Genomic DNA, 22,800 nt, shown 5'->3' with positions numbered 1-22,800 from the left:
TTGATTATCTTACCAGGTAACAATGAAAATATATATTAACTGTTCTTGCTTTGTTGAAAAATAATGAATGGTTAATCATACAAAAGCTTTGAAAAAAATCACAGAGAACTTCAAATTCCTCAGTGATTATATAATTGTGCATCTGAGCTCAAACCCTGCATTTTTCTATAAAAAACAATTAACATAAATATTATAAATTATAATAGATTTTGTATATATACATTTTTATATTAAAAACCTATATAAATTTTTCAATTATGCAAGTGCCTCATTTCTCATAAGGGATTTAACCATTTAAAAAAACTATTAAAGGAACGTCACTGAGATCAAAAAGCATAAACACATGAAATTGAAACTCTTACAAAGATTAGTTTGGGCACTTAAGTCAGAAATATGTGAAAAAGCAAACCAAGAAATCAAATCATAAATAAATTGAGCATTGTAATGCTTTTTTAATTTCAGGTCATTTTTTTTTTCCTTAATAAAATAATTTTTCTGGAAAAACTGACTGCAAATTGTGAGCCAAGTCTGAAATGTTGCCACAAGTTTAATCTAGACCTACATAAAATGGATCATTTATCTCATTATTTATTTATGTTTTATTTATATTTTTATGTTGTTTATGTTACCACTTGCAATTTTGGCAGCCAGTCACCATTATAATTTACTGTAGTTGATCTTACTGAATTGACCTTTGCTTTTATGTGACAAATGACCACTGTCTATTTGGCAAATTGATACTGTTATTTTCACAGAGTGGTCACTTTTATGTGTCACATCTGTATGAGTTTTTCAAAAAGGTGATGTTATGTTAGCCCAAGTACCTACACTAAGAATATGTGTTAAAACGTTGACTGAATGCTGCTCAAGATATGCATGGTACATAATTATAGTATTCTGAAAAAACTTTCAAGTTACAAATATTATGTTATTTTAGAGTCATGCTTTCATTTACAATCAGGTATCATGTGGTGTGAAGGTGTACTTTCCAAAGAAAAATGAAGGTTCTATGGAACATCTGTGGATTTGCTCCTCCAATGAAGGTCATGGTCAAGTCTCTGTTGTATCTCTTCATACAGACAAGCCATCTCTAATAGAATCATTTCAGGCCACTAAATGTATGATTATATGTGTCGAGACTGTGCCAGGTTATGCCAGGGTCAGATCAAAGGCAGCATTTGAAGAAGACACAGTCTGGATGAGTACATCAGACTCGGAGTAAGTTTTTGAAAATCTGGGAACAAGTCTGAAACTTCCTAGCTGATCAGCTGTTTAAAACACTTATTTTTAGCTCGACTATACGAAGTTTATGGAGAGCTGTCCTACTCGCCCCGGCGTCGGAGTCCACGTCCAGATTTCAGATTAAAGTTTTGGTGCAGTAAAATATTTTTTACCATTACTTTGTCATTTCTTAAGGTATAAACTTCAAACTTCAAATATATGCTCCTTATCATCAACCACATCTTATGTGATAAGGTTCATAACTCTAGCACCAATATTTTAGATTTATCTCCCCTTGAACTTAGAGTTTTCCTTAAAAAATACTATTTCTTACTGTTACTTCTTTATTTCTTAAGGGATCAACCTCATACTTCAAATATATGTACTTTATCATCATCCTCATCTTATGTGATAAGGTTCATAACTCTAGCACCAATATTTTCAGATTTATCTCCCCTTGAACTTAGAATTTTCCTTAAATAATACTATTTCTTACTGTCACTTCTTTATTTCTTCAGGGATCAATCTCATACTTCAAACATATGTACCTTATCATCATCCCCATCTTATTTGTCAAGGTTCATAACTCTAGCACCAATATTTTCAGATTTATCTCCCCTTGAACTTAGAATTTTCCTCAAAAAATACTATTTTATACTGTTACTTATTTATTAGCTCACCTGTCACAAAGTGACAGGGTGAGCTTTTGTGATCGCTTTTCGTCCGGCGTCCGTCCGTCGTCCGTCCGTCCGTCCGTCGTCCGTCCGTAAACTTTTACTTTAAATGACATCTCATAAACCACTAAGCCAATTTCATCCAAACTTCACAGGAATGTTCCTTTGGTGGTCACCTTTAAAAATTGTTCAAAGAATTTAATTCCATGCAGAACTCTGGTTGCCATGGCAACCGAAAGAAAAAACTTTATTTTGTTGAAATAAAAGCCCTGGGGTCAAAATTGGCCCCGCCCCGGGGGGTCATTGATTTTCCCTATATGCATATAGTAAAAACTTAAAAAATCTTCTTTTAAAAAACCCAAAGAGCTAGAGCTAAGATATTTAGCATGAAACATGTTCTAATGGGTGTCTACCAAGTTTGTTCAAATAAAAGCCCTGGGGTCAAAATTGGCCCCGCCCCAGGGGTCATTGAATTTCCCTATATGCATATAGTAAAAACTTAAAAAATCTTCTTTTAAAGAACTCAAAGAGCTATGGCTAAGATATTGAGCATCAAACATGTTCTAATAGGTGTCTACCAAGTTTGTTCAAATAAAAGCCCCGGGGTCAAAATTGGCCGCGCCCCAGGGGGGTCATTGATTTTTCCTATATGCATATAGTAAAAACTTAAAATCTTCTTTTAAAGAACCAAAAGAGTTAGAGCTAAGATATTTAGCATGAAACATGTTCTAAGAAGTGTCTACCAAGTTTGTTCAAATAAAAGCCCTGGGGTCAAAATTGGCCCCGCCCCAGAGGGTCATTCATTTTCCCAATATGCATATAGTAAAAACTTAAAAAAATTTCTTTTAAAGAACTCAAAGAGCTAGAGCTAAGATATTAAGCATGAAACATGTTCTAATGGGTGTCTACCAAGTTTGTTCAAATAAAAGCCCTGGGGTCAAAATTGGCCCCGCCCCAGGGGGGTCATTGATTTTCCTTATATGTATATAGCAAAAACTTAAAAAATCTTCTTTGAAAAAACCCAAATAGCTACAGTTTAGATATTAAGCATGAAACATCTTCTAGTGACTGTCTACAAAGTTTGTTCAAATAAAAGCCCTGGGGTCAAAATTGGCCCCGCCCCGGGCGTCGTTGATTTTAACTATATGCGTATAGTAAAAACTTTAAAAAAATCTTCTTTTAAAAAGCCCAATGAGCTAGAGCTTAAATGTTTAGCATGAAACATCTTCTTATGGGTGTCTACCAAGTTTGTGCAAATAAAAGCCCTTGGGTTAAATTGGCCCTGCAACTTTGGGGGGGGGGGGTGTGGGGGTTTCGGGCCTATATACAGGTGAGCGACCTCAGGGCCATCATGGCCCTCTTGTTTCTAAAGGGATCAACTTCATACTTCAAATACATGTACCTTATCTTATGTGACAAGGTCTAACACCAATATTTTCAAATTTATCTCCCCTTGAACTTAGAATTTGCCTCAAAAAATACTATTTTTTACTGTTACTTCTTTATTTCTTAAGGGATCAACCTCATACTTCAAGTTTATGTACCTTATCATCATCCCATCTTATGTGACAAGGTTCATAACTCTATCACCAATATTTTTAGATTTATCTCCCCTTGAACTTAGAACTTTCCTTAAAAAATATTATTTTTTACTGTTACTTATTTATTTCTAAAGGGATCAACTTCATACTTCAAATATATGTACCTTATCATCATCCACATCTTATGTGACAACGTTCATAACTCTAGTACTAATATTGCAAATTATCTCCCAATAAACTTAGATTTTTTTTACTAGAAAAATGTTATTTTTTACTATAACTTTTTTAGTTTTAAAGGTATCTATCTACCTGAAACTTCAAATACTTATTCTTTATAATCAATTACATTTTATGTGACAATGTTCGTAACTCTTGAAGCAATATTTACAGATTTATCTGTCTTTGAACTTAGTTATCATCAAACACATGTTGTGTGACAAGGTTCATAACTATAGCATGACTATTTCTAGAATTATTCCCCTTGATCTTGGAATTTATATTAACAAATGATATATTTTTTACTATAACTTAATACATAATTATACATAATTCGTTTTTCTTTCATCATAAGTTTGGCCTCCTTACTGCGTCCAGTATTTTATTAGTGGAGCTTGGCTGTCTCCTGTGACAGCTCTTGTTACATTTTGTAATTAATCATGTAAGCCAGTCTAAACCTTGTAGCTTTTCATTGGCTGTTTATGATCATATAGGTAAATTTGAATTTTCAAGGTACTTGTACTACCAGTATAATTCAAGAGAAAATGAAGCACCATCTTTCTTTTACTTTAGTAATTTCAAGGGTCAGACACTAGAACTTAAGAACTTTTCTACTGTAATTACAGGATCCAAGTATTTATGCTAAGTGAAAGGCAAGCAGACTTACATAGACACTGTATTTATACATTTGAAGTTGGCTGTATAACTATCTCTATGAGATACATTGACGATCTTATGTTTTGTGGAAATAGGAATGGGAAGGTGATCATTTTCTCCAGAAATGATGGTTTGTATTAATAATTATTATCTTATCTTATGCTTTTGTTGTGAAGTTACAGTGAGATCAGTGAAATATATATGATATCACACTGTTTTAAATGAAATGAAATATGTAATATCGGTTTTTGCTCTAAACATTGATGGATATAACAAAGTACCAGGATTATCAAAAAGTTCTTGGTCCGATGTACTTCCGGTAGTCAAAGAACTCAACTTATGGTCTTACTTTTCAATATAATTGCCCTCTACATCAATGCACTTTGCCCACTAGTGCTCCAGCTTGTTAAACCAGTTAAAATAGAACTTTCTATTTTGGTCCTCATAGAACGCATTGACCACCTCCATGACACCTTCATTGCTTCCAAAACATCTACCACAAAGCTTGGTTTTCAGTATCGGAAACAGGTGGAAGTCAGAGGGGACCAAGCCCGGATAATATAGGGGATGGGGAAGAATTTCAAAGCGGCAGTCAGTTGCAGCAGCCATCACAACTTGGGATGTGTTAGCTGACGCAGTGTCGTGCAGGAGTAGAATGCCTTGAATCAGTTTGCCCCTCATTTTATGCGCCATTTCTTGACCCAGATGTCTCAATTCATCTGCGTAGTACATACTGTTTATGGTATGCTCTTGATCAAAATAGTCAATCATGATTGTCTCCTGACTATCCGAAAAAATTGAAGCTATCATCCTCCATGTTGATGACACCCTCTTGAATTTCTTTTGTAGGGGCTGAATCAGGGTGATTCCACTGTATGCTTTGTTTCTTTGATTTCATATCAAATTGATGGATGCATATTTCATCCTGAGTTACAAGATAAAATCAGGTTCATCCTCGTAGCAAAACAGAAGATATCTTGAAATGTCAGGTCTGGTCCATTTCTGGTCATCAGTCAACTCTCTGGGGACCCATCTAGCCGAAACCTTAGACATGCCATAGACATCATTCAGAATTGCCTGAACTGAACCAAAGCTTATGCAATTCTTCGCAGGTCTCCCCTTCTGTAGCACATTACCAGACGGTGCACAGCTTCAGCTGCAAGGCTGCTCATCACCTTCAATGCTCTCCCTGCCCCTCTTAAATTTAGCAGCCCATTTTTGACAGTGCTATAGGAAGGGGACTCCTTCCCAAGTGTATCCATGAAGTCTTCATGGATTTCCATGGGGAACATTCCTTTCTTACAGAGGTACATAATGACGGCTCTGATTTCAACTTTCTCCATTTGGTCTAAATGACACACCCCTCTACTGATCAAAGTGTGTTTTATGTTTTTTATTCTGTGTAAAACCGTAACTCGGTCAGTAAACTTCAATAAGATATCAGTATCAACGTATTGTGTGTAAATGTCAGTGTAGTGGCTAGAAGTATATCGGGCCAAGAACTTTTTGATCATGCCTCATAGATTACACAGCAGATAACTGTCAGACTTGGCAGTAATGTCATCTAACTCAGCTTATGTGTAATTTCAAGTATTGTTTCAGTAGTTTGATCACAAAACTTTTGAAATTGGGTATGATGAATTTCGAGTAATATTAAAAAATGTCTCATATCAAAATGAGAATTTGAGAAATTTGAATATGAGAAAATATTATAGGTTACCATAAGCAAGTGCAATGTATTTCATATTCACTCAAAACAATTAAATAATATTTCAATATCATAATATATTTGTCACACCAACCCAGTTTAGGACATATGGTGACTTTCCAGCTTTACTGGTGAAAGAAAACCTCAGGTGCCCCTCTGAACATTATTCTAGGCAAGAAAGGCAACCTGAGTAGAACTACCGACATTCTGTATTGGCTGGAAGCCATCTGGATAGCTTGTGATTAGGGGAGAGTGGCCAATATCAAATAAATATTATTGTTATCCTCTGCTGCAAATACAATTTTTATGCCCCCGCCATGTAATGGCCGGGGCATATAGTGTTACCCTGTTCCGTCCTTCCTTCCTTCCGTCATTCCGTCCTTCCGTCATTCCGTCATTCTGTCATCATCAGTTTCCGTTCATTATCTAAGTAACGGTTGCACACATTCAACTCAAATTTGACATATTGATATGTCATGAGAAAATACAGGTCAAGTTTTAATTTGGTCATGGTTCGATGATTTTTGGCAGAGTTATGCCCCTTTTACTTTAAAATAATATGAAATTTTCAGTTTCCGTTCATTATCTCCCCAACGATACAACACATTCAACTCAAACTTGACATATGGATATGTCATGAGAAAATACAGGTCGAGTTCGAATTTGGTCATGGTTTGATGATATTTGGCAGAGTTATGCCCCTTTTACTTTGAAAATAATATGAAATTTTCAGTTTCCGTTCATTATCTCCACAAAGGTACAACACATTCAACTCAAATTTGACATATGGATATGTCTTGAGAAAATACAGGTCAAGTTCGAATTTGGTCATGGTTCGATGATTTTTGGCAGAGTTATGCCCCTTTCACTTTGAAAATAATATGAAATTTTCAGTTTCCATTCATTATCTCCCCAACGGTACAACACATTCAACTCAAACTTGACATATGGATACATCAAAGGAATGCGCAGGTCAAGTTCAAATTTGGTCGTGGTTCAATGATTTTTGGCAGAGTTATGCCCCTTTCACTTTGAAAATAATATGAAATTTTCAGTTTCTATTTATTATCTCCCCAACAGTACAACACATTCAACTCAAATTAAACATATGGATACGTTTTTTGAATGCCCAGGCCAAGTTCGAATTTGGTCATGGTTCAATGATTTTTGGCAGAGTAATGCCCCTTTTACTTTGAAAATAATATGAAATTTACAGTTTCTGTTCATTATCTACCCAACAGTGTTACATATTCAACTCAAATTTGACATATGGATATGTCAAAGGAATGGGCAGTTCAAGTTGGAATTTGGTCATGGTTCGATGATTTTTTGGCAGAGTTATGTCCCTTTCACTTTGAAAATAATATAGATACATCTTAGGAATAAGCAGTTTAAGTTTGAATTTGGTCGTGGTTCAATGATTTTGGACAAACTTATCTTTCTTGAATGTTGGAAAAATTTTAAACTTTCAGTTTCAGCACTCATACTTTTGTGGAAAGTTTGAATTTGGTCGTGGTTCAATGATTTTGGACAAACTTATCTTTCTTGAATGTTGGAAAAATTTTGAACTTTCAGTTTCAGCACTCATACTTTTGTGGAAATGTATGTAGCCATTATTTTGGCTACAAATATGAAATACGCTATTTTCAAAAGGTTAAGACTAAATAATTTCAGTGCTTTGAACATTGTATGAAAATGGTTTGTGTTAACATTGAAAAGTTTTAAGGGCTTTGAACTGCAAATGAAAAAAATAATTTGTGCAAACAAATTTGGAACTAAATATTATAACATCTGAAATTTTGGCTGCATGCGGGGGCATCCGTGGCATGATGACACATTTCTAGTTTATGATTTTAAATGATTAATGTTAATATTGATAATGACAGAAGTTTTATTATGCCACCGCAGCAGCATCTGCTATATGGTGGCATATAGCGATTCACCTGTGTGTGTGTGTGTGTGTGTTTGTGTGTATGTATGTTTGTGTGTTTTATAGATGATATATGAACTTAAAAAATCTTCTTGTGAAAAACCACTTGTCTTATTTCAACCAAACTTGGCAGGATTGATCCTTGGGTGAAGGGCTTTCAAAGCTGTTCTTTCCATTCAGAAATCTGGTTGCCATGACAATCAAAATGAATCCAAGAATAAATTGAAAAAATCTTCTTGTAAAGATCCATAAGGCCTAGAGCATAGATATCTTGCATAAGGCATTGTCTGGTAGACCTCTACCAAGGTTGTTCAAATTATAGCCCTAAGGTCAAAATTGGCCCCATCCCGGAGGTCATTGATTTTCACTATGTACATTTTGTAAAAAAATAAAAGAATTTCTTATTCGAAGGTATAAGGCTTAGCGCTTTGATGTTTGCTAAATAATATAGGTCCTCTACCAAAGTTGTTCAAGTTGTTCCCCTGGTGCCAAAATTGGCCCTGCCCGGGGGCATTAATTTTCATTATGTACACATAGTAAAACAATTGTTTTCTGAATTTGAGAAAGCTACAGCTTAGATATTTGACATGAAACGTTGTTTTGTAGACCTGTATCAAGATTGTTTGAATTAAACTCTTGGGTCAAAGTTTAACCTTGCCCAAGGGCACAGTGACTTACTTTCTTGTCCTTTGATGTATAGCCATGAAATTTGGAATGTGCACAGGTTTTGTTGTAAAATTGAACTGTGATATCAGGTGACCTAGATTTTGATGATGTGATTACTTTCTTGTCCTTTCATGTACAGCTATGAAATTTGAACCATGTGCACAGATTAAGATGTTAAGTAAACTTTGTTATCAGCTCACCTAGATTTTGACAAAGTGTCTTACTTTGTTGTCCTTTGTTGTACAGTCATGAAATTTAGGCCATGTGAAATATGACCTTCACCACCAAATTCACTAGACTAAACTGCATTGATAGATTCCTACTTCTATCTTTTATTTGAATAACAATAGATTTAACCACTTATCAGAAAATAATAAGATGGGTCAGGGATCTATGCATTATGGCAATCTTCAATTGTATAGAAACAAAGAAATTCTGTTCCTATTTAATGTTGTGTTAATAAGATGTCATAGCACTTTTCACAAATGCAATCTTGTTTTAAAGTTTACATTTGATTTACTGCACTTGAAACCATCTTTTACTGGTGTTATAAGGGGAGAGCTGTTAGTGACCATTGTAGGGCTTGTGTCTGTTTTGTTCATTTACCTTTGCAGCAATATTGAACCTTTATATGGGCAAGCTTATACAAATTTTAAATGGTCCTAGTTAGGGGTTCTTTATTTAACTGATCTACATTTATAAATACATGTATGTATCCTTGTGTGTCACTGGGACCTGAAATAGCAAACACAAAACTGGCCATTTAACAAAGTGCATTGGCCTAGATGTATCTTAATGATTTCTTTCTGGCACACCCGTATTTAGCGTAAAGGTAAGGTAACTGTGCCTTTCAAAACATTTAATTGGCCATTCAAGCAGAGTGCATTGACCTAGAACCTTGAAACTTTGTATGTACATGAGTTTTATCTGCCATAATAATTTTCAGCCCAAAAGATCATAGGCCTAGGCCACTTGGATTACAGTATAATATCAAAACAATAAGTTTGTCATCAAAGACCTAAACTCTTCTTGTTCAAATCATAAAAGATCTAGTGATAATGTTAATTGAACTTAAACTTTAACCTGTTGGAACCAAACATGAGTAGCATTTCCACCATTACAAAGTCAGACATGCCCTTAGATCCTTTAAGTCCTACCAGGTTCTTCACTATTTGTAACTTTATTTTTCTATTTTGATATTGAAATCGCTTAAACATAGAGCAGACTGTATATAGTTACATATTCAGCAGATTAAAAAATTGTTACAAAACGTTTCTTTTCAGATGGTGTTTGGAGTGAATCAAGGAGAATAACTCTAGGATTGAATCCTGTTACCTCCCTTATCTGTGTAGGAGATAATATGTGGGCAGCTTGCGGAACAAAAATCTATATCATTGATATAGACACATACGAGATTCAGGTTTATGAAATAGAATGTTTAATGTATATCACTGATAACAACATATGTTAGTTTCAGGTATATGATAAAGATATGTGTATTGTATCTATGAAAATAGCAGCTCTTATTATACCCCCCCCCAAAACAAAGTTTGGGAGGTTAACTAGGAGTCTACAAGTGGTTGGTCGGTCGGTCAAGCAGTCTGTTGCATTTTCCTTGTCCAGAGACTTGAAGACTAATGGCTGGAATTCAATACAACTTCAACATGTTCATACAAAGCACATTTAGAGAAAGTGCAATGCACAAGAACCATAACTCTATCTTTACTAATTACAGAGTTATTGTCCTTTTTACTTTTCTTTGTCTGGAGCATAACTTGGAATTCAAAACAAGTTCATACAATGGTCAAACAAGTTCATACAATGGTCAAGCAAAATAATAGGAAGCGCAGTGCACAAGAACCAAGTTATTGTTCTTTGTTACTTTTCCATTGCTTTTTTTGTCCGAAGCTAGCTTGAAGACTAATGGTTGGAATTCAAAACAACTAAATACAATGGTCAAGCATATTAAGAGGACGTGCAGTGCACAAGAACCATAACTCCATTGTGACAAGTTATTGCCCTTTGATATTTTTCCCTGTCTGGAGCATAACTTGAAAAGTACTGGTTATACCCCTGCACAACAAAGTTGTAAGGAGGTAATACTGGATTCAGCTTATCCATCTGGATGGCCTCCTATCCGGCCATCCGGCAGTTTTTCCTTGTCTGCCCAATCACTAAAGATTCCTTTGGCCCACAGTCTTCATATTTCGTTTTTAGATTGGTCATGATTAGCAGATGACTCCTATTGATTTTGAGGTCACTGGGTCAAAGGTCAAGGTCACAGGGGCCTTGACTATAAAAAGCTTGTCCATCCAATGAATTAAGATTCTTTTGACCTACAGTCTTCATATTTTGTATTGAGATTGGTCTTGATTAGTAAATGACCTCTGTTGATTTGAGGTCACTGTGTCAAAATTTAAGGTTGCAGGGGCCTTGACTAAAAAAAGCTTGTCTGCCCAATTATTTGAGATTCCTTTGACTTACAGTCACACAAAAGTTTTAATATAAAAGCTTGTCTGCTCAAAATCAAATGCTTAAGAATGCCTGTCTGCAGTGTATTGATTTTGACATTTTCACATTTGAAGCATGTAGAGTACATAAATAAGCAACACACTGGCTTAGCAACCTTAGATTTGGCAGGGAGGTTGTCCTTTAGCTCTGAATGGCCACTGTTGATTTTGACCATGGGGTATGTTGGGGTATACACGTCATGGCAGTGGCAGTTCTAGTTTTAATTCAAAACAGCTTCAGCACAATAAGGAAGTGCAGTGCACAAGAACCATAACTCTAATCCAGATTAATTGTAGAATTATTGTCCTTTGTTACTTTTCCATTGATTTTTTCTTGTCCAGGGCATAAGATGAAAACAACTGGTTGGAATTCAATACAACTTCATACAAAGGTCAAGCACATTGAGCAAAAATGCAGTACACAAGAACCATAACTCCATCTTGGCTAATCACACGAGTTATTGCTGTTTGATATGTTATCTTATCCAGTGCATTACTTGAAAATAAATGGTTTGAATTCAATGCACTTCATGCTAAATAAGAGGAAGTGCAGTGCACAAGAGCCATTATTCTATCCAGAGTAGTGATAGAGTGATTGCCCTTTGTTACTTTTCTTTGTTGCAAAGTATAACATAAAATCTACTGGAATTCAATACAATTTCAGACAATGGTCAAGTATATTGAGATGAAAGGCTGTGCACATAAACCATAACTCTTTCTTTACTCATTTAAGAGTTTTTGTCCTTTGTTACTTTTAGCTCACCTGTCACAAAGTGACAGGGTGAGCTTTTGTGATCGCTTTTCGTCCAGCGTCCATCCGTCCGGCGTCCGGCCGGCGTCCGTCCGTAAACTTTTACTTTAAATGACATCTCCTCATAAACCACTAAGCCAATTTCATCCAAACTTCACAGGAATGTTCCTTTGGAGGTCACCTTTAAAAATTGTTCAAAGAATTTAATTCCATGCAGAACTCTGGTTGTCATGGCAACCGAAAGAAAAAAACTTTAAATATCTTCTTTTTAAAAAACCATAAGAGCTAGAGCTTAGATATTTGGCATGAAACATCTTCTAGTGAGTGTCTACCAAGTTTCTGCAAATAAAAGCCCTGGGGTCAAAATTGGCCCCGCCCCGGGGGGTCATTGATTTTCCCTATATGCATATAGTAAAAACTTAAAAAATCTTCTTTTAAAGAACCCAAAGAGCAAAGATATTTAGCATGAAACATGTTCTAATGGGTGTTTACAAAGTTTGTTCAAATAAAAGCGCTGGGGTCAAAATTGGCCCCGCCCTGGGGGGGGGTCATTGATTTTCCCTATATGCATATAGTAAAAACTTAAGAAATCTTTTTTAAAGAACTCAAATAGCTATGGCTAAGATATTGAGCATAAACATGTTCTAATAGATGTCTACCAAGTTTGTTCAAATAAAAGCCCTGGGGTCAAAATTGGTCCGCCCCAGGGGGTCATTGATTTTCCCTATATGCATATAGTAAAAACTTAAAAAATTTTCTTTTAAAGAACCAAAAGAAAGAGCTAAGATATTTAACATGAAACATGTTCTAATGGATGTCTACCAAGTTTGTTCAAATAAAAGCCCTGGGGTCAAAATTGGCCCGGCCCCAGGGGTGACATTGTTTTTAACTATATCTATTTAAAAAATCTTCTGTTAAAAAGCCCAATGAGCTAGAGCTTAGATGTTTTGCATGAAACATCTTCTTATGGGTGTCTACCAAGTTTGTGCAAATAAAAGCCCTTGGGTTAAATTGGCCCTGCAACGTTGGGGGATGGGGTGGGGGTTTGGAGGGCTATATACAGGTGAGCGACCTCAGGGCCATCATGGCTCTCTTGTTATTGTTCAGTGCATAACATGAAAATAAATGGTTGGAATTCAATGAAACTTCATACAATGGCCAAGCACATTGAGATGAAGTGCAGGACATAAGAACCATAACTCTATTTAGACAAATTACATAGTTATTTCCCTTAGTGCTGGACTTATTACAGAGTTATTCAATAAAACTTTATCATTAATTAACCACATTGAAAGGAAATGCAACATACCATAACCACAACTATCTTTAACTGCCACACAACCATAACTCTAGTTCAATTCTTTTATTAGGTATTCTGTTACTAGAAACTTTCTCATGACTGAAGCAGTCTTGCGAGGATATTAATCACATTTAGTTCTAGTTCTCTAAAGATTCTCTAACTTTGAATAACTTGCCTCTCATAGCTGTAAGATTTAATGCTGCCATTTTCGAAAGTGGGTCATTTTGTCAAAATCTAGGTCAGCTGATCAAATAAAAATCTCGTTAACACTTTAGAGTTCACAATTTTTAATTAGATTTTCATAAAACTTTGTCAGAATGTTTATCTCAATCCTGTCTCAGACGAGCTTAAAATGGGTCATCTTATTACATGGTGATTTGTTTTCAATAAAGGTGATTTGGCAACGGATACCAAAATCAATACTCTAGTACTCAGTCTTTTTTCCGATCGAGTACTCGATTATCGGATGATTATTAATGATCTTTAAAGTTTTATCACACAATCAATATCAACACAATCTGTATGCTACTTTTGTTTTCTATTTAACTATAAATAGGACTGCAAGAAATATAAAGATATAAACATAAGAAATGTTAAAGACAGCATTTTTTATGTACCTATAAATTTTCTCCCTAAAATACCGGATGAACTTGAAGCGCAAATGCAAATACGCTTCAAACTGTCTAATATTTTAAGGCGATTAAAAATCATAAGAGGCCAAGTGACGTTAACGACACATCCCATACGTGTGTCAAATTGCTGATCGTCTCATTAATTATATGATATCATTTTCACACCTCTGCAAGGATGTTTTGATTGCATTTAACAAGTATTTATATAGTTACTTGTACAATTCCGAATTTCTGAACTTACCTTTCTAAACTGCAAAAAAGTAGAAATTCAATATTTTTTTCCGAGTAATCAATAATCAATTTTGTTAACCGATATTCGGACGTTCGATCGAGTATTCTATTTAACCGGTTACTCGTTGCCATCCTTAATTCATATAAATCATGCCCCTGAGGCCTAAAATACCCCCTTTGAGTTACTGTGATGTAGCATCATCTTTAATATTGTTTACAAAAGTATTATAAGTCATGCCCCTGGGGTCAAATTGACCCAACCCTTGGGTATTTAACTTCAAATGATTAATTTATTTTTCATTAACATACTGAAATCGATGACTTATTTATCTTTCATTAACATATTGAAATCTGTTGTATAATAATTACAATTACAAGCGTTATATACATGTAGCAAAGAATTTTGGAAATAATTTTGGATGAAAAAATATAAATTAAATAAATGGAATTATCATCAGAATTACACACTGTCATGAGTAAAGTGTGCATCATCATGAGAAGCACATGAATATCTGCACATATCATTTTAAAATTTTACCTTTTTTTCGTTAAATTTTACAGAATTATTTTCAACAAGAACTTTGTGACATCATGATTTGTAGTGCATATTGCTATTTATATATTTCTTATTACCATAATTATATTGTACTGTAATAATGAGCTGTTCATATCTTTTATTCTGTATATACTATTAATATTACTATATATGTATATCAATGTTTTTATTATTTATATCTTTTATTACTATTATAGCACTGTATGTACTATTCATATCTTTTATTACTATATATAGCAATGTATATTCTTTTTGTGCCTCCACTATAGGGGGGGGGGGTGCATTTAGATTTACCCTTGTCTGTCTGTCAGTCCTTCCGCCCATCTCTCCGTCTGTCGGTTCTTTTTTTGTGTCGCACGTAGCTAAAAAAGTAATTGGCCTAGAGTTATGAAACCTTACAGGAATGTTCATCAGCATGTGAAGTTTTGCACCTGGGTATTTTCATGTGGATATATTTAGTATTTTTAGAGTAATTGCCCTTGACTTAGTAAAAATTTGCAATTTTCAACTTGTGTTGCACGTAACTTAAAAAAATATATGACCTAGAGTCATGAAACCTCACTGGAATGTTGATCAGCATGTGAAGTTTTGCACCTGGGTATTTTTATGTGGATATATTTAGTATTTTTAGAGTTATTGCCCTTGACTTAGTAAAAATTTACAATATTCAACTTGTGTTGCACGTAACTCGAAAAGTATTTGACCTGTAGGCCTAAAAGTTTACAAGAATGTTGGTCAGCATGTGTACTTATCCACCTTGGAGTTTTCATGTGGATTTATTCAGTATTTGTAGTATTTGCCCTTTACTTAATAAAAGATTTTTAGTTTTCAACTTGGGAACATGTAGCCAAAAAAAAATTTGACCTAGAGACATAAGATTGAAAATCTGTGGAGTGTGCCTGGGCACCCGTGTCCTATGGACACATTTCTAGTTATATCTTTTAATACTATGCATAGCACTGTATGTACTATTCATATCATTTAATACTATATATAGCACTGTATATGCTATATATATCTTCTTTTACTATATATAGCACTGTATTTGCCATTTATATCTTTAAGAACTATATATAGCAATGCGTATACTATAAATTCTTTTAATACTATACTGCGTCGGCGTAACCACTTATGTAATAGTTCAAATATTTTCAAAGTCCATTGACATATGGCTTTGAAACTTTGCACACTTGTTTACCATCATTACCCCAACCTGTAAACAGGAGGAGGTAACTGTTTCAAGCATTTTGACAGAATTATGCCCCTTTTTCGACTTAGAATTTACGTTAAAGATTTTGTAATAGTTCAAATATTTTCAAAGTCCATTGACATATGGCTTTGAAACTTTGCACACTTGTTCACCATCATTACCCCAACCTGTAAACAGGAGGAGGTAACTGTTTCAAGCATTTTGACAGAATTATGCCCCTTTTTCAACTTAGAATTAACGTTAAAGTTTTTGTAATAGTTCAAATATTTTCAAAGTCTATTGACATATGGCTTTGAAACTTTGCACACTTGTTCACCATCATTACCCCAACCTGTAAACAGGAGGAGGTAACTGTATCAGGCATTTTGACAGAATTATGCCCCTTTTTAGACTTAGAACTTACGTTTAAGTTTTTGTAATAGTTCAAATATTTTCAAAGTCCATTGACATAAGTAAACAGGAGGTGGTAATTGTATCAAGCATTTTTTTTACTATCAAGTACTAAGAATAGTCCAGCATTGCTGTCCTACGGACAGCTCTTGTATTTTACATTGTTTACAACAAAAATCGGTGACAATACATAAACAATAACTTTACAAATAATCACCTGTCAATTGCCGATTTCTGTATACTAATTGCACCTTCTTTAGCCCATACATTCTGATTGCCAATTTTAAATTTATGACAAGTCAAACATTTCATTCGCACTTCAATACCGTGGCATGAAATACCCAAATACACCCAAATATTGTCCATATATACCCAAATATAGCAATTCTTTTTTGTTAGTCCCCTACCGGTTTAACCGGAGGGGACTTTAGGTTTACCCTCCGTCCGTCTGTCTGTCTGTCTGTCAGTCTGTCAGTCCGTCCGTCCGTCCGTCCACAAAACTGGATCCCGCGATAACGCAAAAAGTACTGAAAATATTTTTATGAAACTTGATATATGGATAGATGGCAGTATGGAGATTATGCACGTCTTTTTTTTCTTCTTCCTATGTTGAAAATTCTGGTTGCTATGGCAACAAATAGTCTGAAAATATGGCAAATTTAACACATAAACTGGATCCAGTGATAACTCAAAAAGTACTGAAAATATTTTTATGAAACTTTAAATATGGGTAGATGGCAGTCTGGAGATTATGCACATCTTTTTCTTTTCTTCCTATGTTGAAAATTCTGGTTGCTATGGCAACAAATAGCCTGAATTTCAAGATTTCTGATTTAAATTTTTCAGCTTTTTCACTATATGTTCTTTATTTCTTAAGGTGTTTACTTCAAACTTTAAATATAAGTTTCTGGTCATCAGCCACATCATATGTGACAAGGTTTATAACTCTAGCACAAAAAATATCAGTATTACCTCCCTTGAACTTAGATTTTTTAGGGGAAAAAATGTTGTCTTTTTTAAATAACTTCTTTATTTCCTAATGTATCTACTTCAAACTTCATATATATGTTTCTTATTATCACTCGACATTTTTGAGAAGGTTAAATACTCTAGCAAGACTATTTCCAGAATTATGTCCCCCTTGAACTTACATTTTTTTCGAGAAACTGGTATTGTCACTCCAACTTCTTCATTCCTAACATAGGATTTACTTTAAAATCCCACATCGTAATAATATGACAAGGTTGTATAAACATAATTTCCTTACTAAGCATGGAAACTTAACACATTACTGTGATATAGACAAACTTATTAGTCCCCTACCGGTTTAACCGGAGGGGACTTTAGGTTTACCCTCCGTCCGTCTGTCTGTCTGTCTGTCTGTCCGTCTGTCTGTCAGTCTGTCAGTCGGTCAGTCCGTCCGTCCACAAAACTGGATCCCGCGATAACGCAAAAAGTACTGAAAATATTTTTATGAAACTTGATATATGGATAGATGGCAGTATGGAGATTATGCACGTCTTTTTTTCTTCTTCCTATGTTGAAAATTCTGGTTGCTATGGCAACAAATAGTCTGAAAATATGGCAAATTTAACACATAAACTGGATCCAGTGATAACTCAAAAAGTACTGAAAATATTTTTATGAAACTTTAAATATGGGTAGATGGCAGTCTGGAGATTATGCACATCTTTTTCTTTTCTTCCTATGTTGAAAATTCTGGTTGCTATGGCAACAAATAGCCTGAATTTCAAGATTTCTGATTTAAATTTTTCAGCTTTTTCACTATATGTTCTTTATTTCTTAAGGTGTTTACTTCAAACTTTAAATATAAGTTTCTGGTCATCAACCACATCATATGTGACAAGGTTTATAACTCTAGCACAAAAAATATCAGTATTACCTCCCTTGAACTTAGATTTTTTAGGGGAAAAATGTTGTCTTTTTTAAATAACTTCTTTATTTCCTAATGTATCTACTTCAAACTTCATATATATGTTTCTTATTATCACTCGACATTTTTGAGAAGGTTAAATACTCTAGCAAGACTATTTCCAGAATTATGTCCCCCTTGAACTTAGATCTTTTTCGAGAAACTGGTATTGTCACTCCAACTTCTTCATTCCTTATAGGATTTACTTCAAAATCCAGCATCGTAATAATATGACAAGGTTGTATAAACATAATTTCCTTACTAAGCATGGAAACTTAACACATTACTGTGATATAGACAAACTTATTTTATTAGCTCGACTTTTCTATGAAAAGGGGAGCTATCCTACTCGCCCCGGCGTCGGCGTCGGCGTTGGCGTCACACCTTGGTTAAGTTTTTCGTACCACCCCACTTTATTTCAGAAGTATTACAAGTATGGCTTTGAAACTTACCATACTTGTTCACCATCATAACCTCCATCTACAGACAAGAGTACATAACTCTGTCAAGGTTTTTGACAGAATTATGGCCCTTTTTTGACTTAGAAAGTGTATTGAGCTTGGTTAAGTTTTTTGTACCACCTCACTTTATTTCAAAACCATTGGAGGTATTGCTTTGAAACTGACCATACTTGTTTACCATCACGACCTTCATCAACAGACAAGAGGACATAACTCTGTCAAGGTTTTTGACAGAATTATGCCCCTTTTTGACTTAGAAAATACATTGAATATGGGTAAAATCCACTTATTGCCTTAACCCTTTGAGATATTACCAAGGTGTTCTGAGTGACGTAAAAATACCTTATTCTCTCAAAGTGGGTTTAATACTATTAAATTTATTTAAGGCTCAACTCAGTTTTTTTTTCTTTCTTACCAGCCCTCTTTTGACTTAAACATTTCAAACTTTGCTGCAGTGTTCAAGGGTATCACACAATTCAGTAAAATAATTCTTCACTAAATATCTTAATGCTCATGGCCATTGTTCACTTTAAAAATACAGAGATTCTTGTATTGCCTTTTACTGCAAAAACTTTTTTTATTGGCAAGCAATAAAAAAGTCGAGCGCGCTGTCTTACGGACAGCTCTTGTTATGTTTTGTGGTCGATATTTTCAAATACAGACTTCATCCTCAAATTCATTATAAATGGCAATACACAGGAGTGTATGACAATTAAAGAACTTTTTGAGGGACCGGTAGGGGACTACTGTATTGCCCGCAATACTATCAAATGCTTGTTTGTACCAGTTTCTGAAATTTGCAGCCAAGGATAATTTTTTTGCCAATTTTCAAGTGTTGCATTGCGATTCACAGTTATGTGCGCCCTTTTCACTTTAAATACGCTATCTAAAATGTCTTCAACAATTGGGTTTACAATTGTTTTAGCAGGAAACTCAGTTGTGTTAAAAAAAAAATTGTAAATTTTCCTTTGCTTTTGCTTGGAAGCAGCATGATGTTAGTCTTTATAAATAAACCCTTGCAATTATAAAGGAAATCAAGCCACACATTTTTCCAAGTGCCTATGCGATAAAGACATAATTTGACTGGATTAAAGAATGAAAATTAGTAGGAGTTATTTTTGCGGGTATTTAACGGAAAAAAAACACAGTCAACTGTTAAACGGATATGGAATCAGCTGTTTCGAAAATGAAAGTACACACCAAATACGCTTCGATTTTTCATTCTTTGCGTATTTAATTTATAGCATACGTAAATGAACGCAAGAAATTTCAAATATGGTGCGTTTTGAGTTGATTTTGAAGCGTAAAATATGCCGATACGCACGTTATCTGGAACTCTGAATTATGCCATTTATCTATATCTTTTGGTACTATATATAGCAATGTATATACTATTTATATCTTTTATTACTATATATAGATCTGTATATGAGAACAGTGTACTCGTTTTTGCTTCTAGGACAATGTGGAGCATCAGCTTACAGAGAAAGATGACCACACAATACATTTTGAGTATTTAGTGAAGACTGGTGTTGGGGTATGGGCATCTTTCATTGGTCAGCCAAATATCTGTCTGTACCACAGTGAGAGCAGGCGACTGCTACAGGACTTCAATATCTGCACTGCTGTCCATGAATTCATTAAAGGTAAACTTATATGTTAATCTCATTTACTTGCTATTTAAATATATACTATGCTCATGTTAGAGTAAAATATTTCTATCCCAAAAATTAATTGAAATCTATGTAATTCGTTCTGAATATGTCTTAATTACAAACTGCAAGTGGCAAGCTGCATATCCTATTTCAGGTTACAAGAAAAGTTGGTCCTTTCTTAAAAAACTGTCAGGTTTTTTAGCTCACCTGTCACAAAGTGACAGGGTGAGCTTTTGTGATCGCTTTTCGTCCGGCGTCCGTAAACTTTAACTTTAAATGACATCTCCTCATAAACCACTAAGCCAATTTCATCCAAACTTCACAGGAATGTTCCTTTGGTGGTCACCTTTAAAAATTGTTCAAAGAATTTAATTCCATGCAGAACTCTGGTTGCCATGGCAACTGAAAGAAAAAACTTAAAATATCTTCTTTTAAAAAACCCGAAGAGCTAGAGCTTAGATATTTGGCACGAAACATCTTCTAGTAAGTGTCTACCAAGTTTGTTCAAATAAAAGCCCTGGGGCAAAATTGGCCCCGCCCGGGGGGGTCATTGATTTTCCCTATATGCATATAGTAAAAACTTTAAAAAAATCTTCTTTTAAAGAACTCAAAGAGCAAAAGCTAAGATATTAAGCATGAAACATCTTCTAGTGAGTGTCTACAAAGTTTGTTCAAATAAAAGCCCTGGGGTCAAAATTGGCCCCGCCCCGGGGGTCATTGATTTTCCTTATATGTGTATAGCAAAAACTTAAAAAATCTTCTTTGGAAAAACCCAAATAGCTAGAGTTAAGATATTTAGCATGAAACATCTTCTAGTGAGTGTCTACAAAGTTTGTTCAAATAAAAGCCCTGGGGTCAAAATTGGCCCCGCCCCAGGGGTGTCATTGTTTTTAACTATATGTGTATAGCAAAAACTTAAAAAAATCTTCTTTTGAAAAGCCTAATGAGCTAGAACTTTGATGTTTAGCATGAAACATCTTCTTATGGGTGTGTGTGTGGGGGGGGGGGGGGGCTATATACAGGTGAGCGACCTCAGGGCCACCATGGCCCTCTTGTTTGTAATGTCACTAAATATTCAAATTGTGTCCACCTATAGTGTGTAGGGTTTAAAACATAAGATATATACTTTGTGTGTCTTCAAAAGATGTTTAAGTATATCAACAAAGATACCGTGTAGCAATTATCAAATATTTAAAAAATAATAAAATTGAGCACACCTAAATATCGGGTATACAATGATTTAATTGATTCCAATTTTATTGTGTAATGTTGGAATAAAAATTAAAACTAGATGTTTTGACAACCTTTAAATCACTCCTCCAAAACAACACCAACGGAATGAAAAAATTTAAAATTTAAACTGAAAAGAAAATAAGGACAATAATAATATATATCCCCTTCTTTGGGGTAATTTATAGAAATGGCTTGCCAATCCTCTTTCCTCCTTCAATCCTGTTTCGTTTCCCTGGTCTCTCATCCTTGACACTTTCAATGCCCTGCCCCCTTTTCAAATTAACCACTGGAAAAATTTTGTCATAGGCCCCGTTTTGTTCCCACCATTGTGGAAAGGTGGAAAGTGTTGGCCGCTGGCAAAATTTTTAGGTCCCTGCTGGGCCAAGGTCACACAATAAGGGGTCAAAAGTTCAGGATAAAAATATGAAAAATGTGTATTCCGGAAAACATTTTATTCAAAATTAAAACTGAGTAAAGATTTGAAAAACACAGAAAATGGTTCATGTATCACAACCCTTACCTGTTGTTGAAAACAATGTAAATTAAGGTTAACATAATGAAAAGGGTCCCCAAGGTCCCCACAAAAATTTATGAAAAAAAATAAAATATAAGAATTTTGGTCCCAAGAGCGTTAATCTCCCCTCCACCCGCAATGTGTGGAATTCTTCAAATAGAAATGTTTCAACCAACTATTGAAGAAGCATAGTTGGGTCAGGTGCAACCAGAAACCCAATGGTCCCTCAAACCTAAGAAGGTTTTAAAAAGGTCCATTTAAAAAAAAAATGCTTGTTTTTCGGTGGCCCAAATTCCTAACAATTTCCATCGGGGGAATTTTAATGTTAACTTGGGCACAAAATGTTTCCACCATTGTGAGGCCTTATTGGCGAACAATAAAAATCCCAATGGTCCCTTTTTCTCCAAAATCAAGGTCCACCAAATAGAAGAAGTTTAAAAAAATTCCCTGTACTTGTTAATAATTCTGCCCTTAAAATTGAATTAATTTTATTCCACCCCATGGTCACAAATTTGAATCCCGTTTTCTTAAGGGGTCCCCCACCTTTGCCCACTGAAATAAGAAAAACAAAATTTTTAAGGTCCTTATTGGTGTGGGGGAAACTACAAGCAACAGAGCTAAGATATTTTGGCAATGCAAGTTATATTTTTGTTTTTTTAATTTCTACAAAAGGTTTGTAAAATCATCATGACCCCCTTAAGGTTCCCCATTTTGGCCAAATGCCCAAACATGAAGTCAAACTTGCCCCCCTTTTAAATGTAATGGTACACTTAAAGAAATTTTTTTTTGGTTGGAATATTTGGCAACATAA

The 22,800-nt window shown here is 34.7% G+C and overlaps 1 protein-coding gene across 1 annotated transcript; it reads left to right on the top strand.

Moving 5' to 3' along the window:
• Window positions 1-925: 925 nt before the first annotated feature.
• Window positions 926-21,220, top strand: LOC132721679 (rho guanine nucleotide exchange factor 10-like). The gene is made up of 4 exons (XM_060706027.1): window positions 926-1,218; window positions 4,279-4,439; window positions 9,897-10,033; window positions 20,047-21,220. The coding sequence occupies exons 1-4, from the start codon at window positions 1,010-1,012 to the stop codon at window positions 20,248-20,250; spliced, it is 711 nt and encodes a 236-aa protein (XP_060562010.1). The 5' UTR covers window positions 926-1,009; the 3' UTR covers window positions 20,251-21,220.
• Window positions 21,221-22,800: the final 1,580 nt, after the last annotated feature.

Source organism: Ruditapes philippinarum, unplaced genomic scaffold, assembly GCF_026571515.1.
Source record: "Ruditapes philippinarum isolate M1 unplaced genomic scaffold, ASM2657151v2 ctg9073_1_1_1_1, whole genome shotgun sequence".
In the NCBI taxonomy this organism is placed as follows: Eukaryota; Metazoa; Mollusca; class Bivalvia; order Venerida; family Veneridae; genus Ruditapes; species Ruditapes philippinarum.
Note: the sequence above shows the minus strand (reverse complement) of the source record. Positions and strands in the feature narration are given on the sequence as shown.

Excerpts from the sequence above, each read along its gene's own strand:
- LOC132721679 (XM_060706027.1), top strand. The coding sequence starts at position 1,010 with ATGGAACATCTGTGGATTTGCTCCTCCAATGAAGGTCATGGTCAAGTC. Across the intron at positions 1,219-4,278 it reads ATGAGTACATCAGACTCGGA|GATCCAAGTATTTATGCTAA; the intron begins GTAAGTTTTTGA and ends CTGTAATTACAG. Across the intron at positions 4,440-9,896 it reads CATTTTCTCCAGAAATGATG|ATGGTGTTTGGAGTGAATCA; the intron begins GTTTGTATTAAT and ends GTTTCTTTTCAG.